Below are 14,040 nucleotides of genomic sequence, written 5' to 3'. Positions count from 1 at the left end.
GATAGTGAGTCCTGCTTTTTGCAGGGCTTCCAAAACTTTCCTTCGGTGGATCAGGTGATCCTCCCAGGTGGAGCTGAAGACAGCGATTATCATCTAGATATGCTGCACTAAAGTCATCCAGGCCTGTGAGAACTTGGTTCACCAACCCTTGAAAAGTGGCAGGTGCGTTTTTCAAACCAAAGGACATTACAATAAATTGACAGTGCCCACCAGGGGTTGAAAATGCTGTTTTGGCTTTTGCAGATTCAGCTAACCTTATCTGCCAGTAGCCAGCTGTCAGATCAAATGTGCTCAGATATTTGGCTGAGGCCAATTTATCTTTGGGCTCATCTGCTCTGGGAATGGGAGGTGCATCAGTCCTAGTGACTGCATTGAGTCCCCTGTAGTCTACACAGAACCTCATTTCTTTCTTGCCACCCTGGGTGTGAGGTTTGGGTACTAGGACTACTGGGCTAGCCCAAGGGCTATCTGAGGTCTCAATAACTCCCAATTCCAACATCTTTTGGACTTCTGTCCTTATGCAGTCCCTGACATGGTCAGGTTGCCTGTAGATCTTCTTGTTCACAGGCAGACTGTCCCCAGTGTCCACTTCATGAGTGCACCAGGTGGTCTGACTTGGAGTCAGTGAAAACATATGTCTGAATGACTGGAGAACTTGTCTGCAGTCAGACTGTTGCTGGGCAGTGAGGCTGCCTGCCAAGGCTACACCATCTACTGACCCATCATCAGGGTTGTGAGAGAGCAAGTCTGGGAGAGGGTCACTCTCCTCCTCCTGTCCCTCATCAGTTGCCATGAGCAAGCCCATGTCAGCCCTGTCCACATATGGTTTCAGTCTGTTTACATGAAGTACCCTGTGGGGACTTCTGGGAGTGCCAAGGTCCACCAAGTAGGTGTCCTCTCCCTTCTGTTCCAATATGGTATGGGGTCCACTCCATTTGTCTTGGAGGGCTGCTGGGGCCACTGGCTCCAACACCCATACCTTCTGTCCTGGCTGGTACGCCACCAGTACAGCCTTTTGGTCATGCCAGGCTTTTTGCAATTCCTGACTTGCCTCAGGGTTTTTTGTCGCCTTCTTCATGTACTCAGCCATCCGGGAGCGGAGACCAAGTACATAGTCCACAATATCCTGTTTAGGGGGTTTGAGAGGTAACTCCCATCCCTCCTTCACTAGACAGTGGCCCTCTGACAGGGTGGCCAAACAAAAGTTCAAAAGGGCTGTAACCAACCCCCTTCTGTGGCACCTCCCTGTATGCAAAGAGAAGGCAGGGCAGGAGGACATCCCATTTTCGCCTGAGCTTTTCTGGGAGTCCTTTGATCATACCCTTTAGGGTCTTGTTAAATCTTTCAACAAGCCCATTGCATTGGCGATGATAAGGGGTGGTGAACCTGTAGTTAACACCACACTCCTTCCACATTGCCTTGAGGTAACTACTCATAAAGTTTGTACCTCTGTCTGACAAAACCTCCTTAGGGAACCCTATCCTGGAAAAGATTCCCAGGAGGGCTCTTGCCACCACAGGTGCTGTGATGGTTCTAAGGGGAATAGCTTCTGGGTACCTAGTGGCATGATCCACTACCACCAATATGAATCTGTGCCTAGAGGCTGTTGGTGGATCAAGGGGACCAACAATGTCAATCCCTACCCGTTCAAAGGGAACCCCCACCACAGGTAGTGGTATCAGGGGGGCCTTTGTGGACTTACCTGCCTCGCCACTGGCCTGGCAGGTAATGCAAGAGCTACAAAAACCCTTGCAGTCCTCACTCATTTGAGGCCAATGAAAGTGAGGGACAATTCTGTCCCAAGTCTTATTTTGGCCTAGGTGTCCTGCCAAGGGAATATCATGGGCTATTGTGAGAAGGAAGCCCCTAAACTTCTGAGGTATGACCAACTTCCTGGCTGCACCAGGCTTGGGGTCTCGACCCTCAGAGTAAAGGAGTCCATCATCCCAATATATCTTATCGGTTCCACCAGCATTCCCAGCAGCCTCAGCAGCAGCCTGCTGTCTGAGGGGTTCAATAGTGGGACAGCTTTGCTGCTCCAGGCTCAAGTCTGCCCTAGAAGGTCCCCCTGTCCCCAAGAACTCAACCTGATCAGGTTCAAGTTCATCTGAGACAGTTCCTTCTTCAGGTGTCAGATCCTCTTCTGCTACAAGAGTCTCTTCAGACTGACCCTGGGGGAAAGGCACTGCCTTACCCCTGCTACTCCTCCTCTTGGAAGGTCCTTGGTCCATTTTTCCAGGATCCAAGGCCCGTTCAGTTTCTGTCAGCTTAGCTTTTGACCTTGTCAGGGCAAACACTTCTGCAGGGATACTCAGCATTGCTGCATGGGTAGTCCGCTTCACCTCAGCCCATGCTGAGGTCTCCAAATCATTTCCTAGCAAACATTCTACTGGTAGGTCTGCACTCACCACAACCTTCTTTAGGCCAGTTACCCCTCCCCAAGAGAAGATAACAACTGCCAGAGCATGGTTAGTACTGACATTGTTCTCATTGGTCACTTGGTAAGTTTCTCCAAGTATGATTTGGCTAGGACCCACAAGGTCGTTAGTCACCATGGTGACACTAGCCCCTGTGTCCCTGTATGCTTGAGACTCCCTTCCATTTATCCCAGGCTGTTGTTTGTATTTGCCCAGACCACTGGGACTCACAAATAGGGACAGGTCCCCATCACAAACCAGCACAGCCCGAGTAGGTGTTCTGACTAGGCCAGAGTCCTCTTTAGATCCCAGGGTCAACCCTACTATACCCTTGTTCTGTATACCACCACCTATAGCTGGACTAGGGGGAACAGGTGCCTTAGGGGCAGGTGTAGTGGTACTGGTGGAGTCTTTGGCCTTGTTACAGTCTGAAGTCCAATGGGTTTTCTGCTTACAGATTTTACACCATGGCTTCCTTGGCTGTTTAGCTTTGTTAGATTGGGAATTTTCAGATGCTGCTTTTTTGGGGCCTGTTGAAGAATGCTGGTCTTTTCCCTTTTCCCCACCCATCTCAGAGTTTTTGGCATCTTCCTTTTTAGTTGCACCCCCCAAGGGCTCGACCTTTTGCTTGATCCTGGTTCTGACCCATTTGTCTGCCTTCTTTCCCAATTCTTGGGGAGAGGTCAGATCTGAGTCCACCAGGTGCTGATGCAATAGTTGATTCTGACCGTTATTAAGAATCTGCTCCCTCATGATGAGATTGTGCAATCCTTGATAATCATTTACTTTACTGCCATTTAACCAACCTTCCAGAGCCTTGGTAGCACAGTCTACAAAGTCTACCCAATCTTGATTTTGTGCTTTCTGGGTATCTCTGAACTTTAACCTGTATTGATCAGTGGTTAGACCAAACCCATCTATCCAAGCATTTTTCAAGATATAATAATCATCTGCATCCTCTTCCCTAACAGAGAGGAGCTTGTCTCTTCCTTTGTCAGCAAAGGAGAGCCATAAGATTGCTGCCCACTGATCTACTGGGACCCTTTGAACTTTACAGGCCCTTTCAAGTGCAGTGATCCATTTATGGATATCATCCCCTGACTGATAGGGGGGCACAATCTTATGCAGGTTCCCATGGTCGGGAGCTTTCTCTCTAACTCTAGGGGTATTATTACTGACACCAGGGGTCTCTAGACCCCACTTACTTGAAGCTTTCTGAAGCTCCAGGGACTCCCTGTCTAATGCTAACTGTTCTCTCCCGAGCTGAAGCTTAGCTTGCTCTAACTGGATCAGTCTGCATTTCCTCCCTTGGGAGGAGTCTCTTCTCTGAGAAGAGGCAGAGGTCCTTTTGGATTTCTCAGAATGGGCAGACTCCTCTGAGGGGGATCTGTTCCTTCTGTTTGGATCCACCACTCTCCCATTAGGGATGGAGGGGGTACCCCTTGGGCCTCCACCTCCATGTATAGAGTGGTCTGGTTCTTCCAGGTCAAGTTCATTATCCTCTTCCTGGTCCTCATCCGAGTCCACCACCTGGGTGTCCTCTTCTGTGGGATGCCCACCCAATCTGTCTACCCCATCAGACACTAAAGTCTGCATGAAGTCTGCAATGAGCAGAATTTCTCTGAGACGTTGTGTGTTGGCACCTTTGGTTGTCTTCAAATGTCTAGCAGTGCACATCTCGCTAAGCTCAGCAAAAGTGAGATTGTCATACCTGTCGACTGGGACCTTTTGAAGGTCCTTCCAGGGCCTTATGGGCTCCTGATCCTGAAGACATTTCTAGTGTAGTGGATTGTTGCATCTACCTACACTAGGTGTGGCCTACTGAACCCTTTCTTGAGTTGTAGTCCAGGTGTGCTAAGCCCTCTACACACAACTCCTAAGTTCAGTAGAACTTATTGTATTCTAAGCTGAATTTATATGTACCTTTTAGTACCAAAGTGGCTTTCACTTTAGAAATTCAATTTGTTATCTGGTAAAACAATGGCAAGCTTGAATCCAACCGCTGCACACCAATGTGAGAAGTTGGCCTGGCATATGCTGTCCACTAGTTATAGGGGACATCTTGCACCAGTCCAATTCGACTCTTATGGTGATAGGTTAAAAGACAACCTTTAAAGAAAGCTATCCTAGTGGTAGCTGTGGAGAGCAGCCTTCAGGCTAAGTCTTGAAGGAGGGTTAAGCTTATTGTGTTACCATGGATAACCTCTTGAATGACAAAATGAAAGAGTAGTCCACACAGGTATATATTCAAAATATATGTATTTATTCTAAGAACAAATCCCTCTAGTCTCTTGTGAGGCTGAAGGTAAAGATACAATTCAATAAAGCATTTAAACAACAATAAATAGCACTGGAATCACAGGGCCCCAGGGGGGAACCAAACCATATATTAAAGTGGTATAAGAACCATGACAGTTCTGCAGACAGTGCCTAGGGCACTTAGGGTCGCTGGCCCCTTACGAAACCACCCAAGGTAGTGAGGAAGGGGACCCACGGGAGACGGGTGCAGTGTTTAAACTACAGTCGGGATCCCTATTAAACCCTATGGGAAATGTCGCGGTTGGAAACTACAAGAATCTGGACACTTCTAGCAGGAGTTCAAGTTCAGCAGCTTAGAGTTGAGCTTTTGAGGGCCCACACCCACGACCGTACCGAGGTACCACTGTTACCTGCCCCAGGTAAGCCGGGTGCATAGGTCGTTTTCGATGTCGGGTCGCGATCTCGTTTTCAATGGAAAAAGGTAAAGAACTGCTGCTGGCGTTAAGCGTCGTGGATGTCGTGCAGATTGAAGATGTAGATCTTGAAGGTAAGGACCTGAAAGCAGAGGGGACAGAGTCTGGGTCACTAGCGAGTGACCAGGGAGCTCAGGAGAAAGAGCCCATTCAATTTCGGGTGTTTTCAGGTTGAAGAATGGTAGCTGGGATCAGCAGCCACGTGGTCCAGGAGGCTTCAAGGAAGGCCAGCTTCTGGACAGCGACTGTCCCGCGAAGGATGAAGGCCGCTGCGGTGTTAGTGCTCGGATTGGATCCACTAAGCCTTGGCAACCGCAACCCACGCAAGGATAACAAAACCGCTACGGTGCAGACCCACGAGGTCTGAGCGAGGTCTCCAGCGAGGAGACTGTAGAGCAGGCATGTAGCAACCAGGGGAGCCCTTTAAAGTAAAGATTGACCTCCACTAGTGCCCACCAGTCGAGAGACAAAGGACCGCGGGAGGCGGCAATTTGGAGTGCGTAAAGATGAGCCCACGCGTCGCCGGAGCGGGCTGAAGCGTCGTCCTTTGGCACAAGTAATGCTGAGAGGTTGGCTCAATAATGGGCCAAAGCACAACTTCCCCACTGGCCGGGGTCGTGTGCTGTGCAAGAGGTGGCCGGTGTCCTGGGGTTTTGGGGATCTCGGCACCCACGGGGTCCGCGGTGCTGAGCTTTGCTGTGCACACTCACTGGCCTCTGGGATGCTTGGAAACCCACCTCAGGGTAGGCAGAAGTCTTCGATGTCCGTAGGAGCAGCGGAGTTCCAACCGGGTCACTTGCAGTGTTTCAGGTGCCTGCCAAGCAGGGGGGTAACTCCTTTACCCCAAGGGAGATTTCTTCATTCAGCTGTGCGGCAGCAAGTCGAAGGTTCAAGTCTTTGAAGTCCAAGATTAATCTGAGGCTCTGGGGACCCTGCACCCACCTTTATCCAGAGATTAGGGGAGTGTCTGAATCAGAGCCCACCAATGAGAGTTCAGGCGGGAAAGGGTGGCTACACCCTCTCCCCTTTGTGTGTTTTCCCGCCTGGGCAGGGGACAGGATGCCCCTGAACCGGTTTGAGGCGGTGTATGCAGAAGTAGGCACTGGAGAAGCCTACGTGCAAGTTTGAAAGACATCCAATGGTGCACCCACCCAGTTCCAATCCACATAGTCTGTCTGGGGAGGTGGGAACACCTCCCTGCAACAAGATCCCTATTGTCCATCTGCCGTGGCTGGAGTTCTGCCCAGCAACAGGCAGCCAGAGTCGTGTGGGTGGCGGGTAGCATCCATTTTGTACTACGTGTGCACTTTTAAATTGGTGTCTAAAATCTGCTGCTTTTACCATATCATCCCTCTAGCAGGGGGGAATCATGCCCTCACTCCCATGGCTGGATTGGGGGAATGATTCCACGATGTTTGACACCAAACATGACATGGTTCTGTGCAGCCACTCTCAAGTTATCACGCTATGGCAATTACTTATAATGCGGTTAAGAGTATATGGTATGGCTGCGCTACCAACAACCCAGCAATAGTTTTACAAAGGTTGCAGAGGGGCCCTACTCGGGTAGGGGTTCCCCCTCACACACATCTCAGCACCCTGCCTTGTAGGATTAGCAAGGCCTGCCTTAGGGGTGACCTATGAGGATATATGTGTTGTATTAAGTGGGATACAGGATACCTATATCCCCGTAAGGGGTGCAAGAACCACCTTACCCAGACTACAGTAGTGGTCTGGTGGTGTCGGTTTGTATGGCTGTCCCAGGGGTGGCACAATAAGTGCTGCAGCCCCTGGTAGGCCTCTGAGGGACCCATGCCCTGGGTACCTAGGGTACCATCTACAAGGGGCTGATAGGGTGTCCTCAGTATCCAATTGGTATGTACCTAGGGTACTCACATCAGTTTAGAGAGGAAGCAGATAGGCTGGGGTCCTGGATAGCAGGGCCACAGCCTGGCTAGAGTCAGAAAACAGTCAAAACATCAGCAAAAAGTTGAGGGCAACTATGCAGTCGATGCCACTCTCCTACAACTGTCAGTGCAGCTTGCCCTAAAGTGAACTGGCGATTCTCTCATCACATGAACTGGAGTGAAGTAACGAGGCACAATCAGCCACCACCTGGCATCAATAAACACGTAAAGTATTTTAATCTTCAGTGGCACAGGGTCGGCCTACACTTCCGTGCCAGTCAGAGCAAACGGACCGAAAGAAAATATTGACATTATGCGGTTCTTTTTGGAGGGAACGGCGCCCGGTCTCACACGTACGCTTTACCTCATGGACGCGCAGTCTGTGACGCACGTTCCATGAGGGAGCCAGGGCCTGCGTAGATGCCTCAGAAGTAGCCATGACCTCAGCGGCGCTTACTTATCGACACCTACGTTGGAATTGATCTGCTCCGATAACAACCACCCAATTTGGAGTTTTTGTGGGGAACAGCAGGCAGATTGTAGTGCTTAGAACAATAACCACATGTTACGATAAATAACGGGCATTTTTCCCTTATAAATATAAGCAGGTTTCACCTGCCGATATTCATGACAAAAACTCTTAATTATGAGGTGTGTCGTAAGAGCAGTTAAAGCGCATATTGCAGTTAACTGTGCCGCACTTAAGGATGGTGGTTATTTTGAGCTCTTTGGAAATAAACCATAGAAAAAAACAATTACTTTACAATTAATTTATAGTGCACTAGCAGCCATTACACACGTTGTAACAGACTCTTCACATGGTGAACAATCTGTTGGCACAAACACAAACTGCATTTAAAAAGATAACCAGCGCTAACCGCCATCTGTTTCCAATTAACGCGCCCGCGCCTCGGCGCGATAATTGGAAACAGATGGCGCTGATGCTCGCTCCTGAGCACCCTAGGCCAGGGTAGAGAAGGCGGGACATGCACCCGCCTTGGGCCAATTGCGTGCTGTCTTTCTTAAAAAGACGCATGCAAAGGCCAATAGCGGGGGATGAAAAAAAAGCACAAGCGTTTGTTCCCAGTTTAAAGCCCTTACTTGAAGCTTCGCATAGCAGTGCGTGCGCGCTGGCTCATGCGAGACCTAAAAACGGCTATGTCCTTTCAGGCTTCCGTAGTAGGGAAGACATGGCTTGGCAGTTCGGGCTGGACTGTTCCCATGAGGCACAGGGTCAGACTGATTTGCATATGGCCGTGTCTGAACTGGGGTGGTGGGGTGAGCTAAAGCGTGATGATGGATTAAACCCAGATCAGTTGACTGGGGTGAGTGTTTGATTTGCTCAAGCGCTCCGTCCATCATCCCCTTTGGTATTGCTTCCGTAGTAGCTAACCACCAAAATCACTCATGCTTACATTCCTGGAGGTTGAAATGTGATCCAAGTAGGCAATTCTTCAACTGAGCTAGATTTTATCCCCATGTTGATGGACCAGATAAAAAAGATGGGATACATTGAGGCAAGAGTAGGTTAACTAACCTGTCCCAGTCCCTATGTTGAATATCCCCATCCAAGAGCTCTACTTGGTGGATGAGCGAAATATTTTGTGAGGTAGTTTTGCTGTACATGGGTGTCTTTTATGAATCCTATGGTATCCATGACCTGAGCTGAAGTGCAGATCAAGCTTGTTGACTTTCACCAGGCGTGAATAGTGTCGAAGTTGAGCTGGTTTTATGAGACACTACTGTGTTTGAGGTTATGGTCCAGTTAGGTTACTAGATAAACACCTTGCTCTGGGGGTGGATGGCCACTGCTCGGAGCATTTTGATGGAGCACTTGGGGCCAAGGAGAGGCTGCAATGGATGCCTCTACTTGGCGCTGCCACATTTGGCTATTGAATTGAAATTCCTATAATTGGCAGTACTACATTGGCAAATGAGTGTTCTTGAGGTAGAGTCTGATGATCCGGTCCCCTCGCACCAAAGTACAATGTAAGAAGCAGATGCCCCCCTTTTTTTTTTCTGTTTCAAAACTTTATTTGTGGAATGAATTCATATTCTCAACAAAACTGCATTTCATTGGCAAACAATGACGGACGATGTTGGCCATGTGAACATGATGCGTACACAATAACAGTTAAACAGTAATCAGGTAATGCTTCATGTGGGATGTAGTAAACACCAGAGGCAGTCAGTGTGACCAGGTATGAATTTTGTTTATTCATATACGGATCATCTTCCCACCACCCCTCCCAAACCCCATATACCATAGCTTCTGCCCGGAGTTCACCAGGAACCAAATCGGACCCACACTCTGACAGATATGCCCTCTGTAGATGCCAGTTGTGACGCGATATAGATGAAGAAGAGTAAGGACGTATCTGCATTGTCTCTCAGGTCTTTTATCAAATCCAAACTCTCAGCACATTGCTTTTACTTCCTTTGCCAGCAGCAATTGAACGGTGGTACCATAACTAAGGACCGTGAACAAAGGAATGCCCCTATCTTAAGCTTGTAATGTCCCCTTTAGCTCTGGGCCTGGAGAATTATCAGATAAAGACTGTCTTCCTTATAAGGAAGAGAAAATTAATTAGAAAATACATTAAACAAAGAAGGTGGGCTGAGTCAACATCTCCTATGCTGGCTCATTCATTCGGCTTCGTAGTTTACTAATATGCTCCTGTCATGGGGGGAAAAGGGATCAGATGAGAACTGAAAGCGAAACACAGGAAAATGTGTGTGATATCACATGCTGAATGATCCAGATAACTGCCATCTTTGCTTCCCAATTTGAGATGATTATCACAGTGCAAGCCATTCCATCAAGAACATGTCAGTATGTTTGAATGACATTCAAATAGGATCGACTGAATGCATTGGGGACTTTTATCCTTAGCTGACCTTACCATCTGATACCGTAATACCTTTTGTTGCTGAAGAGCAGCTGCTCTTTACCTGTGGACCAGGGTCCCTTAGGGGTCCGTGAGGCATACTAACAAGGACTGCGACTGAGTGACAAAATTATTGAAAATAGGAAAACCTTTTCTATGTTTGATTGTGGTTTAAACTAAATATTTGACCATTTGTTTGGTCTGTACTTGTTTTTTTATTTTTGTGTGTTGTTTTGTATTTCAAATCATAGGAATTGCTAGCTTCCAATAATGAGTCAGCTGGGGTCCATGGATTCTAGTAATGATTCAGTGGGTGTCCTCAGACGCAAAAGGTGAAGAACCGCTGCTGGTGAGGGTCAGTGATTCTAGATATGTTTATATATTGTGCACACCCTTGTTTTAACTTAAAATCTGAAGTGCAGTGTCGTATTGTGAGAGAGCTTCCTTCTCATTACGACGCTGCCAGGCAGAAGCACTTTTGAGTGTGATTTCTAAATAGTGAAAATATTTTTCAAGAATACTTACCAAACTTATTTTTTGTTGTGAGAGGTATTTCACAATCAAATTTTGGGAGGTAGATGTGTGTTTTTTTTTTTCTTTTTCTTCCAGCCGTAGCTGCTAGATGGAGCTGGGAAAGAACAGAGGCTGGGCTGATTGACTCGACTGTGTTTGACTTTGCATGCAGACCTAGCACCAAGCAGTGTAAGGCCTTTACAGCAGACAATTTTTCAGTTTTTTCATTGTAGCTGGATCGTTTAAAAAGCAGGCGGCCTAGGTCTGGCCTTAATCAGATTAGAGAAACTACTGAGATTTTAATTTACAGGATGCCGGCGAGAATACTGCCTTGCACCGAGTTGTTTTTTTTTTGCATATTTTCTTCACCTATACTGACAGTTTGCGGCAGATGGGTGAGATCACTTGTCCAGAACTAAGCGCACTATTTTTTGGGGTTTTTTTTTCCATCAAGGGTAAAGGTTGGATTAAAATCCAGGTGGCAAAGTTTAAATATCTGCAGTATATTAACAGTACCTCCACTCCTTCTACATGCATTTAAACTGAGAAGGGATAACCTGCATGACAAATATACTCTGCAGATGTAAGTTCTAATGCCGTAAAGCGAAGCCTTTTTTAACTCTTCCTGGGAATTTAGCCATTATTTTAAGATTGTCTCTGATTTTAAAACAATTTTTATTAGAAACAAAACAGCAGCGATAATGACATTACATAGACATCTCAGCTGGAGAGACATACATTTTAGTATAACACAATAGCCTACAATCCCTCAAGAGCACCAGAGATAACCCAGAACGAAAGGCTGGTCAGTATAAAGGAGGTTACAATTGCGTCTTCTGGTCTGGGAGCACCACTGGTACTCACTATTCTCGTTGGCCCAGAGGTTTATGTCCTCCTGTCTGCGCTTGCCTCCTCCAATAGTGCACGTCTCTCCCCTCTAAGTTCCACAGTGAGAGAAATACAGATGTCCCCCCCTGTATTTATTCCAGCGTCCCCACTTTTGATCCCATTTTCGTGGGCAACCTCTACCTTTTATGTACAGTTTTCTCCGCTACCATAGCGTGATCCATGTCCTTAGCCCAATCTCACAAATGTGGTATAGTATCCACCCCCCATTTCTGGGCAATGTTTCTTTTCGCTATGCTCCACCCCATGGTGGCCCACGATTGTTCAGCTTGGGTGAGGTCTGTTGCCTCCCAGATATTAAGGAGGCATAGTTGGGGAGACGGATGTATGGGTTTATCACAAGACGGTGCAGTTTGTCGGGTAACGTCTATCCAGTAGTGTTGTCTGTAGGGGCATTCCCATATGATGTGTATGAATGTACCTGTTTGATTGCAGTGGCGAAGACCGAGTGCATCTGGTCTCCTTCCTAATTTAAATAACAGTTTAGCATCAAAGTACACACGATGGAGAATCTTAAGTTGGACAAGTCGGAGTCGCATCGGAACTGCTACCTCTCGGGGGAAGCCAGCGCTTCAATCCAGTCCTCGTTAGTCATTTCCCCCAGATCCACCTCCCAACTAGCTCGCAGTTTCTGCATTGGATCGGCCCGGTTATTGATCAACATTTTGTACGTTAGGGAGATGGCCTTGCGGTCCATTGGGTCCAGCAACAACCTGTCCTCCAGAGGGGAGAATTCTGGGAGGGGGGCGTCTGTAGGGAGGGCACAATCTATGGCATGACTAATTTGAAGACATCGGAAGTGCTCTGACGGTGCTAGCTGATATTTGAGTTGGAGATCTGCAAATGACGCCTTCTTGCCCTTAATCCACATATCCCCCCACCGTGGAAATACCGATCATGTCCCACTTGTCGAACCCTGCACAAGTACTCAGTTGTCCCAAGATATCTGGTTCCCACAGGGGGATAGCCTTCGTCAGGCGCCCTTGCCATCCCATCCGCCGTTGGATCCCGTGCCACACTTCTACTGTACGGGCCGTGGGGCCAGTCAATCCTAATTTCTTGGGGTGTTAGTATAGCGCTCTGTTGTAGCCTCCTTTCCCCATTAACCACAGATCTGTGCGGAAGCTGGGGTCAGTATGGCACCCAAACACCCATTTATTGATGGCAATTAATAGCTACGCCTGGTAATAAAGGCGCATGTCCGGCAACCCGATGCCCCCATCGTACCATCCCATGTTATGGCTATTCGAGGCGGCCTATTATCCCATAATAAATCTCTAACTGCTGCATCAATCTGCAAAAAGTATGTTTCGGGGACCGGGATAGGGGTGTTTTGCAGGGCGTAAAGAAAGCGTGGCAAGGCGAGCATCTTCAATAAAGACGCCCGACCCAAGAGTAAGGGGTAGTGTCTTCCGGTGGGTGACATCAGATTTAAACCTCTGCTACAGGCCCATCATATTCTGTTCATAAAACACTGCTGCGTAACAGTTGTTATGAAGATGCCGAGGTATTGGAAACCCTGGGTCGCCACTGGAATGGTGTATCCCCGAGGACTTTGTGGCGGATCAACCCAGAGGGTATACATCTGAGATTTGTACCAGTTTATCTGGTAACCAGAGTGGGCCCCAGGTATATGTAAAATGTGGAGAACGTGGCGGAGTGAGCGCGGCGGTGAGGCGAGAGAAAGTAAAATGTCGTCTGCATATAGCGATATGCAGTCTTCATGGTCGTCCGTCCATTTAAGGCCTCTGATGTCTGGGTCCCACCTGATCCAGACTGCTAAAGGCTCGAGGACCAGGGCAAAGAGAAGCGGCGATAATGCACAACCTTGCTTCGTACCACAACAAAGGGGGAAAGAGCCTGAACGGTGGTTGTTCACTGAGACGTGGGCAATGGGAAGGTCATATAAGTCTGATCCACCCAATCAACTTGGGCCCGAGCCAAATGCGAGTCAAAACCACAAACAGATAATCCCATGACACGGTGTCGAATGCCATTTTGCTTCAAGCGCGAGCAAGATCGCTTCTTCCTCTATTGTCGCCACACGACCCAGCGTGCCGTGGATGCGACGTAAATCACGCACCGTGTTGCGACCCGGCATGAATCCCAACTGGTCAGGGTGAATCAAGTCAGTGAGATAAGGGAGTAGACGGTTGGCCAACAGTTTAGCCAAGATTTTGGCGTCCACGGTTATCAGTGAAATGGGTCGGTACGATGTGCACTCGTCCACGGGTTTACCGGGCGTGCGGGATGACCACAATGGTGGCCGCGCGGATATCGGGCCGGGGGGAGGCCAGTCTTGTAGCATTCATTATATAGGTTCAGTAAGTGTGGAGCGAGCTTCACAGCCATGGGTTTCATCAGTTCGATCGGAAGCCCATTGGGGCCCATCGCCTTACCAGCCCGGATGTCTTGAATGGCTTTCTGAATTTCTTCAATCGAGATATCCACATCTAAGGCCTCTCTATCTTGTTGGGAGATACATGTTACCTCAATAGTAGCGAGGAGATCTGCCACCCATGGTGCTTTTAAGTGTTGTGGCATAGTGTATATTTGCTCATAGTATTTCGCGAACGTCTCCGCAATGCCCTGATGGTCAGTGATCAGAACGTCATCGGGGCCCTTGATCGTGCGCGCCCATCTCGCCGACTGTTCCTTGCTTTCCAGCCATGCCAAT

At 48.2% G+C, this 14,040-nt stretch overlaps 1 protein-coding gene across 2 annotated transcripts in view; it reads left to right on the top strand.

Annotated features, from left to right (window-relative positions):
* Positions 1-14,040, top strand: part of ELOA (elongin A) — a 239,872-nt gene that overhangs the window by 20,023 nt on the left and 205,809 nt on the right. The window contains exon 1 of one of the 2 annotated variants that reach the window (XM_085648318.1): positions 10,201-10,299. The exons of the other annotated variant lie outside the window; for it this stretch is intronic. Within the exon in view, the coding sequence (XP_085504444.1) occupies positions 10,246-10,299 (54 nt within the window). The 5' untranslated portion in view covers positions 10,201-10,245. Of the gene's footprint in view, positions 1-10,200; positions 10,300-14,040 lie in introns of those variants that run through there. 2 annotated transcript variants of the gene reach the window in all.

Source organism: Triturus cristatus, chromosome 3_2 (assembly GCF_964204655.1).
Source record: "Triturus cristatus chromosome 3_2, aTriCri1.1, whole genome shotgun sequence".
Taxonomy (NCBI): Eukaryota; Metazoa; Chordata; class Amphibia; order Caudata; family Salamandridae; genus Triturus; species Triturus cristatus.
Note: the sequence above shows the minus strand (reverse complement) of the source record. Positions and strands in the feature narration are given on the sequence as shown.